Source organism: Biomphalaria glabrata, chromosome 1, assembly GCF_947242115.1.
Source record: "Biomphalaria glabrata chromosome 1, xgBioGlab47.1, whole genome shotgun sequence".
NCBI classification, from domain to species: Eukaryota; Metazoa; Mollusca; class Gastropoda; family Planorbidae; genus Biomphalaria; species Biomphalaria glabrata.
Genome location: NC_074711.1, coordinates 22,585,610 through 22,612,474, shown reverse-complemented (window position 1 = coordinate 22,612,474; position 26,865 = coordinate 22,585,610). Strand labels below are relative to the sequence as shown.

The 26,865-nt window shown below is 39.4% G+C and overlaps 1 protein-coding gene across 1 annotated transcript; it reads right to left on the bottom strand.

Moving 5' to 3' along the window:
• Positions 1-1,784: 1,784 nt before the first annotated feature.
• LOC106073347 (uncharacterized) lies at positions 1,785-10,900 on the bottom strand. Its single transcript, XM_013233880.2, has 4 exons — positions 10,726-10,900; positions 6,564-6,750; positions 5,260-5,377; positions 1,785-4,281 (listed from the first exon to the last, which is right to left on the bottom strand). Exons 2-4 carry the CDS (start codon positions 6,710-6,712, stop codon positions 4,183-4,185), a joined length of 366 nt encoding a protein of 121 aa, XP_013089334.2. The 5' UTR covers positions 6,713-6,750; positions 10,726-10,900; the 3' UTR covers positions 1,785-4,182.
• Between the last annotated feature and the right edge of the window lie 15,965 nt (positions 10,901-26,865).

Sequence of the window (26,865 nt, the reverse complement as noted above, 5' to 3'; positions counted from 1 at the left end):
AGTTTCGGGGTACCTCCCGGAACCAAACACCTAGCCGACTTGAGCGGAAACCTGCCGCATCGTCAGTTCTGTGGCCAGAAAGAACCTTTTACAACGTTTAAAAATGATGTAGGCAACACTAAAAAAAAACCAACTGACTCCTTTTAGTGAAATATCATTAATTACATTTAAATTCTAAACATTGTGTTAAATTAATATAAATGAAAAATATAAACCTGAAAATTGTGCTCTAATTAAGGCTAATTTTCTTTTCTTTTTCATTGCATTCTTTAAAAAATGAAAAGTTAAATTGAATAAAAAAACATCTTAGAGGGCTTGGGGATACGATGCGAACATGAAAGGAAAAAAAAGGAATGGTCTACAAAATTAGATTTAAATCAAAGAGTGCCTTTGGTACAGTGTCCAACTCCGTCTTAAGAATTTTTTTTTCTATAAAAAAAGGAATGGAGAGGGGCGGCATTTTAAAATTTTGCACGCAAGCAGCCACAACCCTCGTGGCGGCTGCTCATATCAACTTGATTTTGTCTATATTATAATAAAAGTTCTATTTAGTTTTGTTCACAAGGAAGTTATTCAAGTTTTTTTCAAGTTTTATTAGTTAATATATATTACGCCTACAGCGGTTGAGTTGTCTACCAGCAGTTTGGTGCTACAAGTCAACGACCGTCAATAACAGTCGCCAGAAAGAACAAAGTATGAAAACCTGTGCTTGGATATAAAGTGACTATTTCATTCACGTTATTCTAATATCAACCGAAATGTTGGTGACAGCTGACCTCGTTAAACATAGGAAGATCCTCGTTACCTGTCAGATTGCTGTATTGCTGCAGAGCTGCCACTTCACCAAAAAATTCCTCAGTGGACAATGTTAAGGGGGACAACAAAGAAATTTGTTTTCCTCTTTAAAAAAAAGCTCGACCCAGAAAATGTCACAAAATGACTGGTAGGGTTTTTTTTTTTGTGTTATAATAAGAAAAACTAAGCATGTCCTGCTTCCTTGTATAAGTTGAGTTAAAAAACTATTTTCCGATTAAGCTAGAGATTAACTTAGAGATTAACTTAGAGATGAGGAGGCGCGGTGTCTGAGCGATAAAGCGCTTGGCTTCCGAACCGGGGGTCCTGGATTCGAATCCTGGTGAAGACTGGGATTTTCAATTTCGGGATCTTTGGGCGCCTCTAATGAGTACCTGCCATTAGTTGGGGAAAAGTAAAGGCGGTTGGTCGTTGTGCTGGTACCATGACACACTCGTTAACCGTAGGCCACAGAAATAGATGACCTTTACATCATCTGCCCTAGAGACCACAAGGTCTGAAAGGGAAACTTAACTTAGAGATGAATATGAAGTCCGATTTTGATTTAAAAACCATGTTAACACTCAATTCAAGGGTTGGACCTACAGTCTGATTTCTATACTAGTCTTCTTTTCTCTGCGGTCGGCTATCCTTGATGCTTCACATGTGAAATAAGTGGTGAAAAGGTATTTTTAAAACTGAAATTTGCATGTTAAATATTTGTTTGTAGAAAAAAAAAAGAGATTTCATTTAAAAGTACTCAATTTATTTCTTGTACAATATGGCATACTTCTAGATTTGGATTAAGTGTTATTATTTTAAGTGGAACTTTTTTAAAGGCTTTCCAAAACGTGTAAGGGGGCCTCCTAAAAAATCCTGCCCCGGGGCCTTCACATACTTAAAGCCAGTCTTAAGAAACAGATGACCTTAACATCATCTGCCCTATGGATCGCAGGGTCTGAAAGGGGAGCTTAACAGAACAACGCTTTCAGTGTGTGACAAAGTCAGTTTATTGAAACCATCACACTCAAGGACTAGGCTAAGACAGGTCTAGGAAAACACACACACACACACACACACACGTCGTGTCTGTACAACATTAATACTGGAATGGTATACATAAATATGTGTACATAGAAAGGCACAAAGCACTCGATAAATAAAGTAAAAACACACGAACCTCTAGAACAGAAAATGTGAAATATTAAATTGATGATGTAGTACTTATAATCGATACCAGTTTAGTCTGTAGAAATAGTCGCAGTTCTATTATAACATTTTCTGTGTTAAGCCTTTATGAAATGTAAAATTCTCCCATGTTTATAGAAAATATTTTTAAGTTTTTTTTTTTCATGGATTTTGTAAATGTATAAATAATCTGACTTAACTCTCTCTCTCTCTCTCTCTCTTATTTATTTTTCTGTTAACTGCTGTTTTGTAGGAATACTAAAGATATGTACAATATAGACATGAGTTAATACTAAACAATGAACAATTATACAGGATTTTTTGATATAAAGTATGGCATATATATATACATAAAGTAAATAATTTCGTATACAAACCACACACCTACACATACACACACATATCTATATATATATTTCCTACACCCAAACACAAACACACATTCATCACGTTTACTAGCAGACAAATCTCAGAAACCCAAGGGAGGGGCAGAGGCCTACTCTATTTAATGAACTATGATCAACTCTCAACGGTTGTTATGCCACCGCACAAAGCGTCAGTTATAGGACTTAAGAGATAACATTTAATTAAACGCAAAGTCGTAAGCCTAAGTAAATAAAACTAGACACCTTATAAATTAAAAAATGAAAATTTCAAAACTACATTTCAGGAGAAACTAGATATTTGCTCATAGACATGAACCCAAAGTGTAAGCGGCAACACGAGAGCAAGGCCTTTGGCAATCTGATAATCTCGGTGTCAGGTAGGCCCTTTATTTTCAAATCTATACCTCGTACCGCTGCAGCAAGGTCAATTGAACACGAGTCCTAAGTCCGTAGATCCACAGATTATATTTAGACTGGTTAAGGAATCAATCGGCATATCAAAATGAAACGTTAATAATTTTTCGAAATAGTGAAAACACGAAACGATTCCTTGAAAATACGTTTCACCTTTAAAAAATTCATGATTTTTAAATTTGATCCTTTGAAATTATACAAATTCTCATTTCGAAATAACGCTTTATTTTTTAGGTAGCGCATGACATCATTCAATAATACATTTTTTTCTCCTATCCGTCATAAGTGTATGTGATGAGAGTTGGGGTCAGTCTTCATGACATTAAGTTGGGGTTCTAGCGTGGTCCCAACACTGGGAGTCTATACACAAGGGAATCTGGATGTATAGTTCAACATTGTTCTGGCTATATTGACTTTATTATTAATGTTCCGTTTGTTCTGGTATGGTTTGGATTTAAAAATAAATAAATTTAGTTACATATATAGTCTATTGCTTTCTTCTGTTTAGCACTAAAATGTATTCTTCTTCTTGTAGCTACATTTTCTGTTACTAATTATTGGTCTAAAACTGTCTCATTGAAAAAAATAAATAAATGAAAGGGTGTTATTCCTATACATTGTTCACCACTACCATACAGTGTGCTGATTATACGGTACTTGTGTTTCTGTTAAGTTCTTATGTCTGTCTGAGGGGGAAATAATTTCAGGAGTACACAAAGGAATACTTTCATAACTATATATACATTCTCCCTTTTTTCCTCTTATATTGACGTATGACTACGGTGTGATGCCTCTTGTGGACAGTGATTTACATAATTTTCAGCAGAACCAAAATGCTGTATCACTACAACAAAAGCGATAATCTCGAGTTTAAGTCCAAGAAAATGCTGTTATTTTTTTTTCTTTTGTTTTTTAGGAGCTTTCAATTATCCAACATGTTCTAATAATCAGCTGACATTTTCTCTAATGGTCAGTTGACATTTACTCTGATGGTCAACTGACATCTGTTATTATGGTCAGCTGACATTTGCTGCGAGGAGGTTGGCCACAAGTTAGATTTTGATTGAGTTAATGTCGACTACTTCCTGATTAAAATATTCAAATAAATTGTTACACACATGCGTAGTGGCATCCTCTTTCCAACATTTTTTGTTTCACTTACACGCAGTCCCGCAGTCCCAAGCTAACACACATAGATCTAAGTTAGAACACACTCACTCTGCACGACATGTAGATACATCACAGAGAAATACAATGTAGTCTATATACCATCACAATCATAGAAACAAATTCATTGGATGGTCACTATGACTAGAAGACTAGTTGACAGGCTAGACTAGGAGATGTTGCATTGAAGACCTAATCGAGTCAAGAAACTAGATCGAGTTGTTTGTTTGTTGGTTTAGAGTTGTCTCAGAGATCTTGTTCTTCTCAGCCGAGGTTTTTCTGATACCCAGTCCGGGTGAATGACGTAATTTCCGGTGATCCGTGGCATGGTGGACTGAAAAAACAACAACCTACAACTATTTGGTTAAAACCAAAATGTAAAAACTTTACCTTTGAAAAGGAAAGAAATAAACGTTGAAACTAATTGGAGAAAAAATGTTTCAAATAAAAGTCGTCAAATATTTCAATGTTCATCTGGGTGAAAATATAAAAGAGGATTGGCTAAAAAAATCTGAACATTCGCTAAAAACATCTAAACATTCGCTAAAAACATCTAAACATTCGCTAAAAGCGTTTAACGATGTTGAAGAAATTGTCTTGCAAGAATAGTCTGAGGACAAAAGAAGATGCTGCTACGTTTGTTCACGACAGACTTATTTCAAAATACTTCGATGTCAGAAATATGAAATGCCTGTCAATTGAATAAAGAAAATTATTCCGTCCCCTCTTTAATGTTTTTAATTCTAATCCACGTTTCTAAGCCAATGACTATTCATGAGGGGACAAGGTGCTTAAAGAATAGAATTTAACTTTCAAAATAACAACATACATACTACAAAGTTATAGTTCCTTGAATGGTACATTTTTTATTCTGAAGTTGGTGCCCAGTTGTTGGTCAAGAAGCTATACCCCCCTCCCTCTTCCATTTCAGTATTTTAACATAAGCTCTTTGGTCTGAGTCTACCCGAGAAGGAAAGATCCAGCTGGAGTAAGAGAGTGTGCTTCATCAGTTTAGTCACAGATTTCTTTTCCAAACCAAGCTGAGGTGAAGCTTGTTCTTGGAGATTAAAAAAAAAAAAAGATAAAATGGTCATAAAAACGACATTATTAATAATAGAGGCAGCACTAAATACACATTTTAGTGACCCCATGAGCTCATTTAGTTCCAATAAAACCGTTCATTTTCCCCACTTAAAAACCTTTTAACCATAAACTCTATGAAGCGTGCCCCTCTAACTTGTAGCTGCGATGCGGATCGATGCACATCATTGAACTGGGTCAGATGTTTACCTCCAAACAATCGGATACTTACAGTAAATACGCCATGGTCGTGGACGTAATGGGTCGTAACCTGATGCCTTGGGCTTAACTGGGGTAAGGAAGTCTTCTCAAATTGCTGGGGCCGAGGTCGACTCACAGGCTTTGTCCCTCTGTAAGCGGAAGATGTAAGATGGTAATCGAACAATCAATTATTTCATATAGCGGATTCTCCCAAGCCAGAAGGGGTGGAAGAACGAAGCACAATTTTTTTCCTTTTTTAGTAAACACTATTTCCCTTGTTTATTAAGCGAATGTCATATCTGTTCAATAAACACTTCACTAACCACTATACGCCTCTGACTCACTATACGCCTCTGAATAATCAATAGATACACATCGACCAAACAAATATTCAATAAAGCAATAATCAAAATGAATCAAGGCGCGCATAATTTATAAACATGACGCTACTGAGCCGTAGAGCACGACAAGCGGCTTTAAGAAACCTTTGTGAATTACAATGATTTTAAAGTCCAAACAGAGCTGGATTTACGTCCGTACAAAACTGTGCAGGGCATCCTTAAAGCGGGGGGGGGGGGGGGGGGGGTTCCACATTAAAAAAAATTCAAAAATGTTTAACAGACTATGTCTATAACAAGATAAAGGGAAATAGGTTCACATTTAGAATTACTTTCTTTCTTTCTTCCAAAATGTGACATGCTTTTATAGTTATAAATATTGAAGTGCATTTCTATTGAAGCCTTAAGAAAGTTGGGACCTCCACTTACTAAATAGATACTCTTTCTCTTTGGTCCATACAAATCTAAGACTCTTGGATAATTTGTATTCACTTTAACATTATGACTCATTTAACAATAAATACATGCAAGATACGTGTAATGGTTTAAAAGGGAGATGTACATGTGATACAATAGCCACTGACAAGTGACAAGGACCCTATTTAGAGTATCTTAGATAGATCCCTGTTTCCAATGAAAGGAATAAAATAATTTTGTGTTATAAGCGAAAAAAGCTTTGAAGTTTAATTCTTCATTGCTAAAATGTGTATCAAACAATAAGCAACTTCGAATACCAATTCATCCTATTCTCTTCACCAGACACCCCCCCAAAAAAAGTTGGCTATTCATATAGTTTGGTCTTCATTTTTGACAGTCGCCCACATGCACAATATTTTCATATTTTTTATTTCATGAACATATTAGAAAAAAAAATATTTGTGTGTGTGTGTATTACTGTGTATACCAGTTTTCCAGTTGGAAACCAACCATCATCATAGCTTTCTATATGTAGATTTAAACAAATGAAGTGTGTAGTTGGACAGTGAACCGTACTAACCGTAGAGTTGCCTCTCCTTCCTGGCCGTAGCTTGTGGCCGTCAAGTAGGAGCCGTCCAAAAAGGTGACAGGCATAGAGAAGCCGTTGTACTGAGTGTACGACCTGACGGGCCTGATGGGAACCTCTGATGCTTGTCTTCCGGTATCCATGGCAACGTGTCTTAGTTATGTCGATAGGAAGTAGTTCTCTAGATGTGGAAGAAAAAAAAATTGATTGTTTTATTTTTAGGGGCTAACAATGCGATTACAATATTTAGAAAATTAGAAGTGATTACTACAAGATAATTCACACGTGAAATGTCATGTTCTAGTTTTGTCACTCATAGTAGCTGGTGGCCACAGGTCAGTGAAGTAATTGTCAGGGTTTTTATGTCTCAAATTAAGTGAGGGATCACTAGGGCTTTAACCCATGACAAATAAAGTGTCGACTTTTAGTAGCCCTAGAAAGTTGTCAGAAACTACAGTCACGTAAGTTGAAGTACTCAACATTCAGTAAACATTTTCTTTTTTTTTTCCAGAGCTGATGTGAGACACTCGGTCTGTCTGGCGATCTGATGTGAAGACACTCGGTCTAGGAGCTCCCCCAGCGCGGGTCGAAGCCCCGCCGCCAAGAACTATTTCTGATATTGAAAGCCAACAAAATGCATATTTTGAGGTATCTACAGTGTATTTTCCTGCTATTAAAAAGTTCTATTTCAAAAACCTAATGTGCTATTGTTACTGACTTAGATCCTCCCGCGCCGTTCGGCGCATTTGCCGTCTAGCTGTTTCCATAAAATTGTAGACTCCCCGACATTACTAGTAAGGGGGTCTGGGGGAGCGCTAGGAGCTCCCCCAGCGCGAGGCGAAGCACTATTTCTGGTATTGAAAGCCAACAAAATGCATATTCTGAGGTATCTACACTGCATTTTCCTGCTATTAAAACGTTTTATTTCAAAAACTTATTGTGCTATTCTTACTGACTTAGACCCTCCCGCGCCGTTCGGCGCATTTGCTGTCAAGCTGTTTCCATAAAAATCTGTCACTGGTAATATCTGAAGCCTCTTCCCACCTGCCATGAGGACCTCAATGAATGAGTGGCGTCAAGTTGTACTAGGATATCATTGCAACTCTTCTTATGCGTAATTCATTTTGTCGGAGAACATGTCCCGCAAACCTCATGCGACGCTCTCTCACAATCTTACTAAGGGGTCGACTCCAAGTTCGGTATAGGATTTCCTTGATTTAGACCCGATCTCTATAACTGACTCCTAAAATCTGTCTTAGCCATCTTTGTTGAGCCACATTTAGTGTTTTTCAATTTCGGCAGATGACTATTCACTGCAGTTTATTAATGGAGTCCTGCCGCTGGTAAAAATGTGTAACCTCTCTTGACTACGCTCTTGGAATAATTTGACTGTAGTTTGCTTTAGATTTTATATCGAAAAGAGAAGTTTTATCGTCAAAATCATATGTTGGGGGTTTTCCACCTCAAAATGGTCTGTAGGGGGATCTTAAACTGAAAACCATCTGGAGGGGTTTTAAACTTTTAAAAAAAGCCATCTGTAAAAGAGGGGTTTAAACTCAAAACCCCCGATTGGATTGGCTACGCTCAAATAATTTTATTGTGTAATTTGCATTTTTTATATATATTGAAGAGGTATTTTTAGCATCAAACCCCTCTGAACGGGGGTTTAAACCCAAAACTCCTTTTGGCAACGCTCATAGCATTTTGAGTGCGTAATTTGCTTTTTTTCTTACACTGAAGATGTATTTTTTTGCCTCAAACCCCTTTGGCTACGCTCATAGATTTTAGAGTGAGTAATTTGCTTTTATTTATATTAAAGAGGTACTTTTTAGCTTTAAACTCCACTGGAGGGGAGTTTAAACTCAAAACCCCTTTGACTACACTCATAACATTTTGAGTGTATAATTTGCTTTGTTTTTATTATTAAATAGGTATTTTTAACTTCAAACCCCGCTGAAGTGAGATTTAAACTCAAAACTGAGTCAAAACCCATTTAGCTACGCTCATAACATTTTGAGTGCGTAATTAGCTTTTTTTTATGTTGAAGAGGGGGTTTATCGTAAATTTTAGAGGGGGTTTTAAAATCAAAATCTTCCTTAACTGTGCTCTTGGAATTAGGGGATTTTCCTTTGCATTTTTTTTTGTTTTGTTTTATAGAAGAGGGGGAGTTAACTGCAAAAACTCCAGGTAGGGGGTTTAAAACTCAAAACCCCTGGTAGGGGTTTTTAAACTCGAACCCCTCTGGTAGGGGTTTTAAACTTGAACCCCCTTGGTAGGGGTTTTTAATCTCGAACCCTGTTCTGTAGTCACAGATTAATAATAAATTACTGTATACGTTACTAATTAATAATGATAATAACGAGACTGTCTTGATCAAGGTAGACATATATAACTAACTTTTATTTCCGTCCGATTCTTTGCTTTCACATAAAACATAAACAACAAACAATGACGTAATATCTTCTAATATTAGCACAAACCCACCTAGTAAGGGGTTGAAAACTCAAAACCCCTTTGGTTGTGCTGGAGCAAGTGATGGTTTAGTATTAAAATCTCACCTAAAATAAACAAAATCAAAGCAAAAAATCAGTCACTAAATTCCGATCCCCGGGGGGGGGGGGGATTTCATTTCGGCCCCCCCCCCTGGCTACGCCCATGGGTACTAGTACCGTACTAGTAGCAGAATTAGGTCAGTGACTATTTATGTTCGGCTCGTCACGTGATAACTGTTTCCCAAGTTTAGTGATTCTAGATGTCGTAATATAAAACCAACATTTTGGCTAACAACTTGAAAGTCATAGATCAACCCATTTAGGAGTTTTAAATATACTTAAATCAACTAATCTTATTATTATCACAAATAAAATTTTTACTATGTGCTTTTAAACGGTACCCCGACAAAATAGCGCGAACAAAATAGCGCCGACAAAATAGCGCCGAGGAAATAGCGCGAACAAAATATCTTAAAATCTCAGTGCAAACGTTATGCTAGATTTATAATAAGCTTAAATTAGTAATTTCAAAATATAGCATTTATTTATATTCCAAAAGTGGACTTCAAGGTGTAAATGGCATATCTATTTACTTGTTAGATTTACACACACACACACACACATGTGTAACACATTAAACACACACATCAACATAGGCCTATACCTAGTCCTTGAACGAGATCACCACATTTCAAAAACATATTTGTCATCGAGTAATTTATTTTAAGCATTGGTGACAAAGCAGAATGCAATAAAATTTAAAGTACTCTCTTCCTCTGCAAATATGACCTACTTCTAGATGTAATAATATTGAAGAAGATAGAGACCTCATCACTCAACAAAAAATGCTGCCCAGGACCTTCACTTACTAAAATCCGGTACTTTAATAGACATCATATATTAGTCCGCGCTATTTTGTCGGCGCTATTTTGTTCGCGCAATTTTGTCGGCGCTATTTTGTACATGCTATTTTAAACAAGATTGCTGAGATAGTTCGTGTGGAAAAACAAACTCAGAAACGGCCCTCAAAGTGGTCCACCTGTAGGTTACAGATCAATTAATAATGTTATTATTATTTCATTGTTAATATTCATATTTATTGAACTGATTGTTATGATGTTATAGATCAGCGTGAGCCAGGTCTAACGGATGTTATTAAATGATTATCTAATTGATGTTTTGTGAAGCGCAAATCTCATTCCTAACCTCCTACGAAGAAGTTGTTTATCAAACAGAACGGCAGAAGATATAACGTAGCTGTAGCGCAGACTTTTGCAAGTTGCAAACATCAGGAAATGTTCAATAACTGTTGCAGTGTTTGAGATCTAAACGTGACTGACGGACGAACTGACACACAGGCCACAGAAAAATAAGAACTGCTTTTCCCTTCTCTGGGGCCGCTAAAAATCTTATAAAACATAGTGACCATAATATATAAGAAAAACTTGTTAGCAATGTCTGAAATTTATTAAACAGTAAATTACTTTTAACTTTGAATCACTACAGGCGTAACACTAGTACCATTGTCATACATTTTTTGTTTTGTTTTTTCTTTTTTTTTCTTTTAGGCATTAAAAAAAAAAGTTTTTTTTTAAATTCTCCGAAAATATAATAATGACAATTTAGGTTGACAGTAAGACAAACGTGAAAGGTAGACAACTCACCTGAATGTATGATCCCCAGGCTCTAGAGCGGAGTAGATAATGAGCCAAGAGTATATTCACGAGGCACACAGTGTAACTCAGTCAATTAGCCTAGGACTTCATTAACTTGGTCTAGACCCCGGGCATGTCTGATATTTCTTCCAGGGCACGGCCCGTGAAGTGTCATGGAACGAATTGAATGTACACAATTCAAAGTCAATAGGGGAACCCCCCCCCCCCCTCCTGCGAACCCTATTTCACGATTAGGAGTGAGGATTGGGGGGGGGGGGTAGATCAATACAGAAGACTGAGGCTATTGCTGACACGACACATTTTATATAAAATTCTCCCCCCCCCTTTTTTTTTTCCTCAACATTTTATATTTCTATAGGCCAGTGTTTCTCAAACTTTTTTGTCTGGCGGCACAGAAAAAAAGCTACAAAAATTTCGCGGCACACCACGAAGAACAACAGTTGTTTTATAATAAAAAAAGAAAAAAAAAGATTTTACCTATTTTTAATTATTACATTTAATGTGAAGGGTGTGCCTGTTTTATAGAGCAAATGAGATCTAATCAAGACTCCAGAGTTGGCAAACAAACTCGCATTTCATCGTCTGTTGTAAGAAGTCTCTCTCCTTTATTAGACTTGCTGAAAATCCAAACTCACAAAACCATGAAGATGCAAATGGAAGAATTATTTTGATCGCTTTTAAACTTATTGCAGGATATAACTTTTTAATTGAAATTTAAAACACATCCAGGCTTTTCTCTGCAAAACTTGACTTAAGAACTGCATCGCTTTTTAAATCAATGAGCTGCTCTGCTTCTTCAGTTGTCAGATTTGTAGCTTCATTGTTTCCAAATGGATAGCTGACCCATCCATACTCATTACTTCCAACTGTTGGAAAGTAATGCTGCAATGCTGACTGCAGGTGTGTCAAAGTTTCCAGAATTTCGGGGGTGATTTCTTTATTTGAAGAACATTCATTGTAAGTAGGAAAGCAGTCCTTTCGAGATCTTACTTTGCCACAAAGACAAATTTTCACCAAATGACTTCAGTTTTGAGGATGCAGTGATGATGTTTTCCGATGGTCCTTGAAGACTTAAATTCGATGAATTTAATTTGTCAAATAAATTAGAGAGAAATCTCGCCTTAAAACACCAGATCTCGTCATGAATAGAAATTCCAAAGTCTTTTTTTTTTCAGCCTCCAAGAATGAAATCAGCTCAGCCTTGAGTTGGATGACACACTTTAACACATTTCCCCTGGAGAGCCAACAAACGTTGGTGTGATACAGGAGACATTGTAGTCTGAATCCATTGCTTCATAGAGCTGAGAGAAAAGTCGGGATGCAAGCGGTCGAGATTTGATGAAATTTACAACTTCAATCACTTGGTCCAGAACAGACATCAAATCTTTCGTCAAAGATTTGAAGGCAAGAGCTTCTCTGTAAATCATGCAGGAACAACTAATACATTTGGACTTTCTTGACGCACAAGAGTGACGAATCTCTTTCTATTTCCTTTCATGGAAGGACAGCCTGCGGTGCCAACGCTGACACAGTTTTTCCACTTTAGTTTGAAGAGCAGAATGTTTTCGTTCACCACTTTGAAAATATCTTCGCCTTTGCTCGTAGTTGGTAAGTCTTTGCAAAATAAGAATTCGTTGACACATTTTTCATTCTTTATGAACCGAATAAAAGCTAGCAGCTGGGCTTTGCCGCTAACGTCAGTGGATTCATCAACTTGAAGAGACCACAGCAGAGACACTTCATCAACAGTCACGTCGAAGTGTTCGCAGATTTGACCTTGTAAATCTGACGATAAGTCTTCAATTCTGCGCAAGATAGTATCATTTGACAAAGGAACTTTTAAAACTTTTTGGCGGCTTCGGGTCCAAGGATAGTTTCAACAACTATTGCTAAAGCTGGTGCAATGACTGATTCAGCCTCTGTGTGTGCTTTCTTGCGTTTTGCTAATATCTAAGCAACCTTATAACTTACAATCAATCCTTTTACTGGCAGCTTTAGATAGTTCGTAAGTTTATTAGCTTGTTTATTTTGTTGAGCCCTGATGTTTTCGAAGTATTCCTTCGGTTTCGCTTTTACAGCTGGATGTTTTGTTTCCAAGTGTCTCTTCAATTTGATTGAAACAAGCGCCTAATTCGATAGAGTTGCATTGCAGATCAGACAGAATGGCAATGGAGCATCTTCAGGTCCTGAAGATATGGAACCATATCCGATGACATCTTCTTTGTAGCTTCGTTTGGTTCCTTGCTTTTCATTTAACACTTTCGCAGTTTCTTTCTTGGTAAAGTATTTCTCCATGGATAACAATGAATAATGCTTATTGATAATTTGTTTTTATTAACAATTTACATGAAACACATCGCTTATTATTATCGTTTCCAATTCAAGAACTGCTGTGCATTTGCTAAGGCGGCCTACATTTGAGTCAATATATGTATAGTGGACAATTCCATAACCTGAATAGCTAACAGCCCTTCCCGTTACTATGGAGCGCTCCACTACTATTACTGGTCGTTGTAAGAGGAGATGTCATCGCAACGTAAAATAAACATTTAATAGTAGGCAGGCCTGTGTAACGCTGCACGTGCTGCGTTCTGAAAACTCCCGCGGCACACCTGCAAATCTTCGGCGGCACACTAGTGTGCCGCGGCACACAGTTTGAGAAACACTGCTATAGGCTCAAGTGCGTGCCGCCATATCCATTTATAAGGGAGCCTCCCTCCCGCTACTGCCTCGAAATCAGTCCAGGTAAGCAAAAAAAAATAAAAGATCTTAGAGGCAGGTAGGTGAGGGCTGAAAGGTGTGCGTGTGTATGTGTGTGTGTGTGGTTTTGTGTGGTTGTTCCCCTGCAATGTTTCTCCCCGAGTGACGGTTCTGGGTGTGACAGACTAGGACTCCCCGTTTCAGTTGAATATTTAAATTTTAAATATATATATATATGTATAAAAAATCTTTGATTAGAGTTCAATGGGTGACTTTGTGTTTGTAATCGATGTCTGACATGACACAAAGAGCCATCAATACAGACATCGTAGGTAACAACACGTGACAGTCATTCTAGTGGTTCTCCAATAGTTTCTTTTAGTACAGTTCATACAACTTGTTCATGAGTTTATTAAATGTATCCAATATTGAGGCACTGTCTCTTTTACTTACAGAAATAGAAAGCTTATTTTTGACACTATGATTCCATTACCATCAACATCTTTCAATCATTTTCTTTTGTTATATACTGAATAGTATTTATTTGACCTCTCTCCAGAAGAAGGACAATAGAATCTGTCACAGCTAGCGTCATTAATTCGTCAAGATCGTATTTGTAGATTGTCAGATACTTTTTGATTTGATTGATAGACTTAATGCTATTCAAATGTTTGATACTATGCGGGTGTTTAATGCTATTCATGTGTTGCGTTTGATGTCATTCATGTGTTGCGTTTGATGTCATTCATGTGTATTTGATTCTAGCTTTTAACATCTCTGGCTGACTCAATCCTTAAGTTTAGTGATTTTAGATGTCGTAATCTCACTATCTCACTATTATACTAATTATTTGATCCCATGGCTAAAATAAAGTATTTGATCATATTGTTACAAATGAACAGTGATAGGTAGAGGTCAACGTATGACCCCGGCGAGATGACACAGCAGCTAGTGTTCCCTGGAATCTACATGTACAAACAAAGACAGGATGTGACGTGTCCACACGTGTTGTTCCAGGGGACGAACAGATCTAAGTAGGGGGACAGTTACTAATGAACAGTGACAGATAAAGGTCACTACGTGTGACCCCGACTTGATGACACTGCAGCGAGTGTTTTCTGGAATCTACATGTATAAATAAAGACAGGATGTGACGTTTCCTGACATGTTATTCCAGAGGATACTAGGAGTGTTTGTGCAACTTTGGACAAGCGATTAGGGACTCTTTATAAGCCAGAGAGTTAATGTGAAAGTCAGTCGTATGGAGTCGTGAGTTAGCCGTTACAGTCGATACAGACGATGTAAGACGTGTGCGGCTCTAGTGGAAGAGAAATGTGTACGACTCGATGCAAGTTAACTAGGGTAGAGTTAACTGGAGTGGACTACTGTCGTTAAAGTCTATACAGCGAACTACAGTGGACTTGAGCCGTTACAGTCGATACAGTCGATGTAAGACGTGGGCGGCTCTGATGTGATAGACTGGAGTACGACTTGGTTCAGCTTTGGGAGACCTGGAGCGACACTGGGAAGTGTGTCGTTGGTCTGTTCTGTGGAATACGACTCGGTGCAAGTTGAGAAGAGATGAATTGCAACGAAGTGAAGAGATGAATTGCAACGAAGTATAGCTAACTGTAAACTGACAGATATTGTACATTCTTCTACGCTACATGTTACAGTGACGAATTGTTAGAGTTAATAGTCATTAAAGTTATATGAAACTGAAAGTTTAGTCGTCAAGTTCTTTACAGTGTTTTTATTTGTGTGCCTACTAATACTTCTAGCCAGAAGATTCAGAAATACGTAACAATATGTCTAGAATAAAGTATTTGATCCCATGACTAAAATAAAGTATTTGATCCAATGACTAAAATAAAGTATTTGATCACATGACTAAAATAAAGTATTTGATCCCATGACTAAAATAAAGTATTTGATCACATGACTAAAATAAAGTATTTGATCACATAACTAAAATAAAGTATTTGATCCAATGACTAAAATAAAGTAATTGACTAAAATAAAGTATTTGATCACATGTCTAGAACAAAGTATTTAATCGTGTGTCCAAAGTAAAGTATTTGATCCCATGACTAAAATAAAGTATTTGATCCCAAGACTAAAATAAAGTATTTGACCACATGACTAAAATAAAGTATTTGATCACATGACTAAAATAAAGTATTTGATCACATGACTAAAATAAAGTATTTGATCCAATGACTAAAATAAAGTAATCGACTAAAATAAAGTATTTGGTCACATGTCTAGAACAAAGTATTTAATCGTGTGTCCAAAGTAAAGTATTTGATCCCATGACTAAAATAAAGTATTTGACCACATGACTAAAAAAAAAGTATTTGATCCCATGACTAAAATAAAGTATTTGACCACATGACTAAAAAAAAAGTATTTGATCACATGACTAAAAAAAAACTATTTGATCCCATGAATAAAAAAAAACTATTTGATCCCATGACTAAAATAAATTATTTAATCCCGTGCCTAAAAGTTTTGTTTAAAAAAGTGACGTACATTCTTGATACGTTAATGTCGATGGTTTCTGTACCGAAGAGTGGAAAACCTTGGTTTGTGCACATGACTACAACATTTGAACACTACTAATCAACGGTATGTTGCTGATATTGCTACTCTATGTATTCCATTGTCATGCTGTACAATAGCTTCATCTTTTCTCTTTTTAAAATCCGTCCTAGTCCTTCTAGCCAAAGTCAAAGTCATTACGACCCCAGTCAAATGTTGACGCCAACAATAACACATTTACATTGACTTAACATTTACTAGGGCCAGGCCCGAGTTAAGTGAGGCCAGAAAGAGAGCCCGTGATTTTCTTTCTAATCCAGACATACATTCAAACGATAATGTGGCCTCCGTTGGTACAGGTCCTCAAGACCTCAACATTGTTAAGTCCGCTCTTGCTGAGGCATTGCATGCCAGTTCAATTAAAAAATGTGACAGCTCTGCACCTGCCTGATGTAATTAGCTAATTTTCTAACTCTTTAGATGTGTGTGTGTGTGTGTGTGTGTGTGTGACGTCTTTGATATTTCAGAGCCAGGTCTTGAGTTTACTGCATTACGTGTGGAACGACCGCACATTCGTCCACATGCGTATCAATATTATAATACAATTATTTCCCTTGCTATATAAACTCTAAGCATAAAAATGAAAAAAAAGACGGGCGGTTAATTTAATGGCAGTGAAGCAGATCAATCGAATAATGTAGGTACAGCAGACGTGACGAAGCTCGACTTCAAATGTCGATCAGACGATCGCTCAATAGAACCGATGACGTCATTGTTTGTATAAACTCAAAAGAGAAAAAAAAAAGGCATGCAAGGGCGAGCATGTTTTGAGCTGAAATTATGAACAACGGAGTGATCTCCCCCCTTTGATTTTGTTTCCCTTCATATTTAAACAATAGGAGCGACTGAACAAAAAATGTTGAGTGCGTGAAATATTTTGTTTGCTGTTTTGATTTTCAATTAGTTCTTTTATAAATCATGACTCAAAGTAAATAAATCATGAATCAAGTAAATATATCATGAATCAAATAAATAAATCATGAATCAAATAAATAAATCATGCATCAATAAAATGCAAAGACGAATTTATTTTCTAATACAAACTCTTAATTTTCACTTATTATCCGTATCCCTACTTAAACTTGGCCCAGCCAAATCCATTTCCCTAGGGCCGCACAATGGTTATTTCCGGCCCTGCTATTTAGTGACGGGTGAATGCAGAGTAGATTACTTGTGCTCCCCCCCTCCTATTCCTTTTTTTACGAGGGGTAACTCTAGTCCTACTTGCAGAAATAAAAAAAGCGATCTTTCCATTACTTAGTGGTCACAATGGTTAAGTCCGGTCCTGCTATTTAGTAACGGAAGAATACTACTTGTTCTCCTCCCCCTCTTTTTTCGCCACTAAAATTACATGGGGTAACGTTTACAAATAAAAGAGTGATCTTTCCTTTACATCTTAGTGTCCAAACTGCTGAGCCTTAAAGAGAATTATATATATAGAGAGATATTTGTACAACATTGGGTGTGACGAGGATTTTTCTTCCTTTCAGTAGTGTATTTCATTCTTGGGCTCACATTTGAGTGACCAGAGCGTGTCCAAAAAATGAAATCTGACCTGTGTCACACTAGCCTGTTGACGCCTGCAGTGTTGTGATTTTGTTTTCAGGCTTACAAGCTAATGCATCAATGCAGTAACCAATGCAGTAACCAATGCAGTAACCAATGCAGTAACTGTCGGTACGTAGGTTATGATATTCTAGCACCAATGTTTAGTAGGTGCACAATTTTTGAACGCGCTTTCTTTGTTGCCTTGCTTTTAAGTTTATGGAGTAGTTTTGTTATTATGCTGGTGTAACGTGTCTTTGCGATTCTTCTGTGTTCCCCTGTTTAGGCGGAGTATTTAAGGCATGACTACATTTCGCAGTTGTTTCGCCGCCTTAGCGTTTTGGGACTAGACCTTTCAATTTGTCTTTTCTTATGTCTCTTCAGGGAGTTCGTTATGGGATTATCAAGATTACATTGGAGTTTGTTATCGGCAGTGGGACAGTGTTGAACGTACTATTGTGTGGCGTTGTGTGATAGCAAGGTGCAGAATTATTGTTTAATTACTATAACCACAATATTAGAATATTTTAGACTCAATGTCATTACTCCATCAGTTGTTATTATTACTTATATTCATGTCATTAAACAATTACATTGTTAACAGTGAGTCAATTATTTATTGTAAGCACGAAGGTGCCTGTGGAATGTCAGGGGCCCGGGCAAACGAGCTAAGGTTTAAACACAACCCTGACAGGAACCAAGTGTGAAAGCCACGACTGGTATTATGCCTACTCCAGAATGCTTTTTTTTTTTTATATAGATAACGATAACAATATTATCATTCTTGTTTCACTGTGTTGTTCTATTCCATTTTTAGCTGCCCCGAAAGGGCAAAAGACGCTATTAGTTTTGTGTGAAATGTCTGTCCGTCTGTCCATCTGTCGGTCTGTTCGCCCGTCCCTCGTAAACTAGAAAAGATATTGAAAATCCGACATCATAATATTTTAGTCCATTCAAAGTTCTGATGCAACGGCTACTTTTTTCTTTTCTAAAAGTGAAAAATCTAATTTTTTAAATACTTTTGCAAGCAGTTTTTTCATAAAAATACATTACTTTTACAACAATTCACTATTAATAGTAACAAACACTGTCAACCTTCTTTCTCCATTCTTCTCTGTCATTTGTCTTTGATAGAATTTGATGTTCTTTCTGAAAATATTGAAACCTGCCATTTTACCTGCCTGGGTGGACCACTTTGGGGGCCGATTTTGAGTTTGTGTTTCCACACAAACTGTCTTTGTAACCTTTTTTATATTTATTTTTTCAAACCAATCAGCAGAGGAAACACATTGAACAGCAAAAATGAGATCAATCTGATGTTATTTGTTAATAATTAAGCTCTGATATCAATCGAGAGTGAATGAACTGTAAATGAAGTTGCTCACCTCTTCTTTCATTTTTACAAAACGTATATTAAATACTCTGCCTGTCTGTCTGTCTGTCTGTCTGTCTGGTAAAAAGTTTGAGCACATTAATTCTCCAACACCCAATCTCGGATGAAGTTGAAACTTTGGACAACTATTTCTTTTACGTGACTAAACAAGAATAAATATAACAAAATAACCAACTAGTTAATTAACTATTGGTAATTAATGATTTTGTTTGGTATCGAACAAGGGAAAGAAATTATGCTTGACTGATGTGGTGGGATAAATCGAATTAATCCCTTTTATACTTTGTAGAAAGAAATAGGATGCCACTTTTAAGTTTGAAACTAACAATAGGTAACTATAACACCTTCTATTTTCATAAAAAAGCGATCACGGTAACATTTACCCCCACATATATACTTCTTTCTTTCGTCCATCCCCCCACCCCTTTCCCAACTGGTCCAGACAAGTGATGGGATCTTAATGTATTAAGTGAGCTATACTATAAGCTAGAGATTATGCTCAACAAAAACAAATGGTAAAAATATTTCTGTCGCACAGATTTATTAACGTTAGTCTAAATCTGTTACAAATTTAATGACATGACAGATGGAAAACAAATGATACAACTACCTACTAAATATAGGCTTCGTTTCGGTTTTTTAAAAGGTATTACGTATTATCTCTCTTGTTATAGCATGTAAACAAATATAATGGCTTCTATAATTGTGCATGATGAGTTTACATCTCTACAGATATATTTCAGTTATCGATCTTTTGTTCAATAGGCAGTTTCGCAGAATGGATAACACTGGAAAAATGTGACTTTGACTTTTAAATTTGATTTGTTATACTCTCTACAGGTCTAGATAGATATTTGAGACTTTTCTCTGTCTCATTCAGTTTTCAATCTTTCTGTTACTCTCTCACTTAGCTAACCTAAAAGTTATAACCTCTCTCTAAATTGCTAAAAAAAAAAAATGTCCATTGTTTGGTTGAAGAATAAATTCACAGTGCTATGAAATTCCATTCAAGAAACTGCACAATTAAAATTATTAAAACGATTTCTTACAAAAAACATTATTCCAGTGCAGATTATCTTTCTGGACAAGTTTTTGTATTTCTTAGTCAATTATCTTTCCTTGTCTTGCCTTCTACCTTCTTTAACCGAGATCTCAATTCAAGCGCCGATAGCATGAATTTTTATTATTTTTATTTTTGTACATTTGAGAACACTCAGCAGCAAGAACAAAATACATTTAATGTTAGTTCATAGATAAACCAGCCAACGACAATCTCAGCATCCACCATTTCGTAACTGCCTCCAAAATAATAAAAAAATCTCCATAGAGAAATGGGAGGCACGGTGGCTGAGTGGTTAACCGCTTGACTGAGGTCCTTGGATTTTGAACTTCGGGATTTTTAGGGCCCCCCCCCCAACTCTAATGGTACCTGATTTTAGTTGGGGACAGTAAAGGCAGTTGTTCGTTGTGCTGGCCACATGACACCCTGCTCGTTAACCGTTGGCCACAAGAAACAGATTACCTTAAAATCATCTGCCCTATAGACCGCATTGTCTGAAAGGGAAACTTATAGAGAAATGCCTCTTCTCAGAACTCTCCTCTTGCGGATCTTTCCATATTCAAGAAACGTTCCTTTTTCAACTCACTAAATTTTATTTATTGCTAATTGAAGATAACTATAAGCCAGGAACTTTCTTATCAAAATCTCGTCTTCATCGCTTAATCTGACATTTTCTGTGACATTCCAGCTACCCGTCACCTCAGCGTGGCACCTCCGTGGAAACGTCTAGTAGTGGAACTAGATAGGCTAAAAATGATTAGCGAACCAGGCCCTTGCGGGATACCCTGGGTGAGCTTTTTTTTTTTATTATTTCACTCGGGGTAGGGATGGAACAAATAGTCCGCACCCGAGTCCAAAAAGTCCGCCACGCCGTTCCACGCAGGGGGCCGTCATAGGAGAGCATTGGAGTGGCGGTCCTTACACGGAACAGTGGCAGTTACAGTATAGGAATATGAGGTAATCCCCCCATGGTAAGTGCTGCTCTCGGACACTTATAGCGAGTGGACCCAAGACCGGGGGCGGTGCGCCGTGACGTGGTACGGTCCGATTTCTATGCCCAGTCATTATGGCTGCTACTACTGGGAGCAGTGGTGTAGCATCCATGGCGCAAAGGGGTTCAATGAACCCGGGACCACGAACATTAGAGGCCCTCGGCGCTTGGGCCCATAACTCTGACTAGTTGGGGCCCACATGAGAGCTTAGGAATGACACAAAAGTGAAAAAAATAAATGCACTTTTGTAAAAACCGATCAAAAATAGAATTTAAAAAGCTCCCTCAAAATATCCTGAACTTCGTACTAAAATGTACGAAAAAAAACAGTGTAAGCTTTAATGTAAGGATTTGCCTCTTATTAGGTTTTGTAAATTGTAATGCTAGCTAGACCAAATCGTGCATCTGAGGTGACAATCGTTTCCATATCGAGCCATTCTTTTTTTCCCTTGTCTGTTCATAAAACCATTGGTAGTACTACAGGAATGGGGGAGTGAAGGGAATGGGGGAGTGAAGGGAATGGGGGAGTGAAGGGAATGGGGAGTGAAGGGAATGGGGAGTGAAGGGAATGGGGGAGTGAAGGGAATGGGGGAGTGAAGGGAATGGGGAGTGAAGGGAATGGGGGAGTGAAGGGAATGGGGGAGTGAAGGGAATGGGGGAGTGAAGGGAATGGGGGAGTGAAGGGAATGGGGGAGTGAAGGGAATGGGGGAGTGAAGGGAATGGGGGAGTGAAGGGAATGGGGAGTGAAGGGAATGGGGGAGTGAAGGGAATGGGGAGTGAAGGGAATGGGGAGTGAAGGGAATGGGGAGTGAAGGGAATGGAGGAGTGAAGGGAATGGAGGAGTGAAGGGAATGGGGAGTGAAGGGAATGGGGGAGTGAAGGGAATGGGGGAGTGAAGGGAATGGAGGAGTGAAGGGAATGGGGGAGTGAAGGGAATGGGGAGTGAAGGGAATGGGGGAGTGAAGGGAATGGGGGAGTGAAGGGAATGGGGGAGTGAAGGGAATGGGGGAGTGAAGGGAATGGGGGAGTGAAGGGAATGGGGGAGTGAAGGGAATGGGGGAGTGAAGGGAATGGGGGAGTGAAGGGAATGGGGGAGTGAAGGGAATGGGGGAGTGAAGGGAATGGTGGAGTGAAGGGAATGGGGGAGTGAAGGGAATGGGGGAGTGAAGGGAATGGGGGAGTGAAGGGAATGGGGGAGTGAAGGGAATGGGGGAGTGAAGGGAATGAGGGAGTGAAGGGAATGGGGGAGTGAAGGGAATGGGGGAGTGAAGGGAATGTGGAGTGAAGGGAATGGGGGAGTGAAGGGAATGGGGAGTGAAGGGAATGGGAGTGAAGGGAATGGGGAGTGAAGGGAATGGGGAGTGAAGGGAATGGGGAGTGAAGGGAATGGGGGAGTGAAGGGAATGGGGGAGTGAAGGGAATGGGGAGTGAAGGGAATGGGGGAGTGAAGGGAATGGGGGAGTGAAGGGAATGGGGGAGTGAAGGGAATGGGGGAGTGAAGGGAATGGGGGAGTGAAGGGAATGGGGGAGTGAAGGGAATGGGGGAGTGAAGGGAATGGGGGAGTGAAGGGAATGGGGGAGTGAAGGGAATGGGGGAGTGAAGGGAATGGTGGAGTGAAGGGAATGGGGGAGTGAAGGGAATGGGGGAGTGAAGGGAATGGGGGAGTGAAGGGAATGGGGGAGTGAAGGGAATGGGGGAGTGAAGGGAATGAGGGAGTGAAGGGAATGGGGGAGTGAAGGGAATGGGGGAGTGAAGGGAATGTGGAGTGAAGGGAATGGGGGAGTGAAGGGAATGGGGAGTGAAGGGAATGGGAGTGAAGGGAATGGGGAGTGAAGGGAATGGGGAGTGAAGGGAATGGGGAGTGAAGGGAATGGGGAGTGAAGGGAATGGGGGAGTGAAGGGAATGGGGAGTGAAGGGAATGGGGGAGTGAAGGGAATGGGGAGTGAAGGGAATGGGGGAGTGAAGGGAATGGGGGAGTGAAGGGAATGGGGGAGTGAAGGGAATGGGGAGTGAAGGGAATGGGGGAGTGAAGGAAATGGGGGAGTGAAGGGAATGGGGGAGTGAAGGGAATGGGGGAGTGAAGGGAATGGGGGAGTGAAGGGAATGGGGGAGTGAAGGGAATGGGGGAGTGAAGGGAATGGGGGAGTGAAGGGAATGGGGGAGTGAAGGGAATGGGGGAGTGAAGGGAATGGGGGAGTGAAGGGAATGGGGAGTGAAGGGAATGGGGAGTGAAGGGAATGGGGAGTGAAGGGAATGGAGGAGTGAAGGGAATGGAGGAGTGAAGGGAATGGGGGAGTGAAGGGAATGGGGGAGTGAAGGGAATGGAGGAGTGAAGGGAATGGGGGAGTGAAGGGAATGGGGAGTGAAGGGAATGGGGGAGTGAAGGGAATGGGGGAGTGAAAGGAATGGGGAGTGAAGGGAATGGGGGAGTGAAGGGAATGGGGGAGTGAAGGGAATGGGGGAGTGAAGGGAATGGGGGAGTGAAGGGAATGGGGGAGTGAAGGGAATGGGGAGTGAAGGGAATGGGGGAGTGAAGGGAATGGTGGAGTGAAGGGAATGGGGGAGTGAAGGGAATGGGGGAGTGAAGGGAATGGGGGAGTGAAGGGAATGGGGGAGTGAAGGGAATGGGGGAGTGAAGGGAATGGGGGAGTGAAGGGTATGAGGGAGTGAAGGGAATGGGGGAGTGAAGGGAATGGGGGAGTGAAGGGAATGTGGAGTGAAGGGAATGGGGGAGTGAAGGGAATGGGGAGTGAAGGGAATGGGAGTGAAGGGAATGGGGAGTGAAGGGAATGGGGAGTGAAGGGAATGGGGAGTGAAGGGAATGGGGAGTGAAGGGAATGGGGGAGTGAAGGGAATGGGGAGTGAAGGGAATGGGGGAGTGAAGGGAATGGGGAGTGAAGGGAATGGGGGAGTGAAGGGAATGGAGGAGTGAAGGGAATGGGGGAGTGAAGGGAATGGGGAGTGAAGGGAATGGGGGAGTGAAGGGAATGGGGGAGTGAAGAAAATGGAGGAGTGAAGGGAATGGGGGAGTGAAGGGAATGGGGGAGTGAATGGAATGGGGGAGTGAAGGGAATGGAGGAGTGAAGGGAATGGGGGAGTGAAGGGAATGGGGGAGTGAAGGGAATGGAGGAGTGAAGGGAATGGGGAGTGAAGGGAATGGGGAGTGAAGGGAATGGGGGAGTGAAGGGAATGGGGAGTGAAGGGAATGGGGAGTGAAGGGAATGGGGGAGTGAAGGGAATGGGGGAGTGAAGGGAATGGGGAGTGAAGGGAATGGGGGAGTGAAGGGAATGGGGGAGTGAAGGGAATGGGGGAGTGAAGGGAATGGGGGAGTGAAGGGAATGGGGGAGTGAAGGGAATGGAGGAGTGAAGGGAATGGGGGAGTGAAGGGAATGGGGGAGTGAAGGGAATGGGGGAGTGAAGGGAATGGGGGAGTGAAGGGAATGGAGGAGTGAAGGGAATGGGGGAGTGAAGGGAATGGGGGAGTGAATGGAATGGGGGAGTGAAGGGAATGGGGGAGTGAAGGGAATGGGGGAGTGAAGGGAATGGAGGAGTGAAGGGAATGGGGGAGTGAAGGGAATGGGGGAGTGAAGGGAATGGGGGAGTGAAGGGAATGGGGGAGTGAAGGGAATGGGGAAGTGAAGGGAATGGGGGAATGAAGGGAATGGGGGAGTGAAGGGAATGGGGGAGTGAAGGGAATGGGGGATTGAAGGGAATGGGGGAGTGAAGGGATTGGGGGAGTGAAGGGAATGGGGGAGTGAAGGGAATGGAGGAGTGAAGGGAATGGGGGAGTGAAGGGAATGGGGGAGTGAAGGGAATGGAGGAGTGAATGGAATGGGGGAGTGAAGGGAATGGAGGAGTGAAGGGAATGGGGGAGTGAAGGGAATGGGGGAGTGAAGGGAATGGAGGAGTGAAGGGAATGGGGGAGTGAAGGGAATGGAGGAGTGAAGGGAATGGGGGAGTGAAGGGAATGGGGGAGAGTTGGGTTAAGAAGTAGGGAGAGTTCTGATTGTCACCAATTAAAATTTCGATACAGCTGCTAATTATTCATTTTTTTTCAAAGCTTAATATGTTATTTACTTTATTTTGTATTTAAATGTGTAAAATCATAACCTTATTAGTGATACTATTCACTTGGTACTTAATCTAATCTATGTCTGATATTTTTAACTGAAGCAGGTACACGTTTAGTAAACATTAATATTTCATAATCCAATAACTATTGAATCCGAAGAAGTTGCGAATGTGAAATAGAAGGGAAAAAATTCAATGAGGACGATGCGTCATCGAAAGTCTTGATGACATTAATTTGTTGTCTTCTGTAGTGTATACAAATGTTAAAGTCATCATTATATCAGACTAAAAAGGAGATGAACACTCAACAAAAACAAATACAATAAAAATAACATTCAATATTTAGCAAGCCAAAGAAACACCAGAGTGTTACATAGGAATCGTTCAAGTTGAACATGTTTGTGCTATTGCAATTAATGAGAAAACTGAATTGGGGAGCAGGTTTAGAACAAAGATCTAGAAGATGACTAAATTGAATAGTGCCATTCTCTGACCAACGCTTAGTATTTGGTTGAAACTTGATTCATAGCTCTTAAAGAAACTAAACACCATAGCCTATATTTATACAAATACCTCAGAAAATTGATATGAATATTCAAATTTGACAGGAAATCAAAGCCCCATGATTCAAAACGAGATAATAGACCTGTTGCTGGCCAAAATACATTCTGCACAATTTGGTTCTTTCATTGGTGGCAGCATGCACTCAAAACATACAAAAAGTTGATCGAATTAGTATTTTTTAAATGCCGTTGAGTGATCTCAAATGACGGAACATCCAAAGAAATAGCAATGAGATAGTCATTTCTAGATTTTCATATTTGTGAGAATAAGACGTCATCAGAATTTGCTAAACAAATGCTCCAAGTCATTAAAAACAACAACATTTATCCTTAAATAAACTACGAGGCTAAATCTATGATGGTGCTTCCAATATGACAGGATACTAGAATGGCCTTTGGACAATGCTTCATCAGAAGAGGCCGCTCGCGAATTTAGAAATAGATGCACTGGTTTCTTACTTTTCTACTTAGAAGGCTATAGAAATGTTAATAAATAAATATTCGATCTATTTATTGTTAAATAATGGACGTAGAACTAGATACTAGTTTGTATCAATGTTTCAAAGTTAACAACTAGAAGTGTTTTAAGAATGTCTATGTGTAGAATGGGAATTAAAACTCATTAAACAATTCTGTATATATTTGAAACTCCGTTACCTCGTTCTAGACTTCTAACGTTTTGTTTGGTGTTGTTGATGGTCTATTTTGTTGATGAGTATATATATGTTAATGGTGCATGCGAGTCCATATGACACAACAACAGAATGAATCAAGAATATACTTAATAACGCAGGCTGATAACTTCAACAATTTAATAAACAATAAAAAGGGCACAGTCCTTTGTCGTCGCTAGCCTAGCGTCGTCCTCTTAGGCGTCTTGTCCGTTATTCTTCTTGTCACATTACTTAGGAAAAACCCGATTCACATCAACTTCTACGCATCTTGTGTCATTACAGTGTACTGCACACATTGTAAGACACATTTCCTTATGGATAATAAAGATTATTATTATTAATTATGCTAAAAAAATTGTACAAACATACAAACTTTAAATTTGTGTTGGGAGTTCTGCTTCAAACGTAATAAGATTATTAAAAAGCTACTCTACCTGCATTGGAATGTCTTTTGGTCAATGTACCGATACATTCAGATGACTCAATTGTTTTTTCATACTTTTGTATTCACCTTATTGGGGGAGGG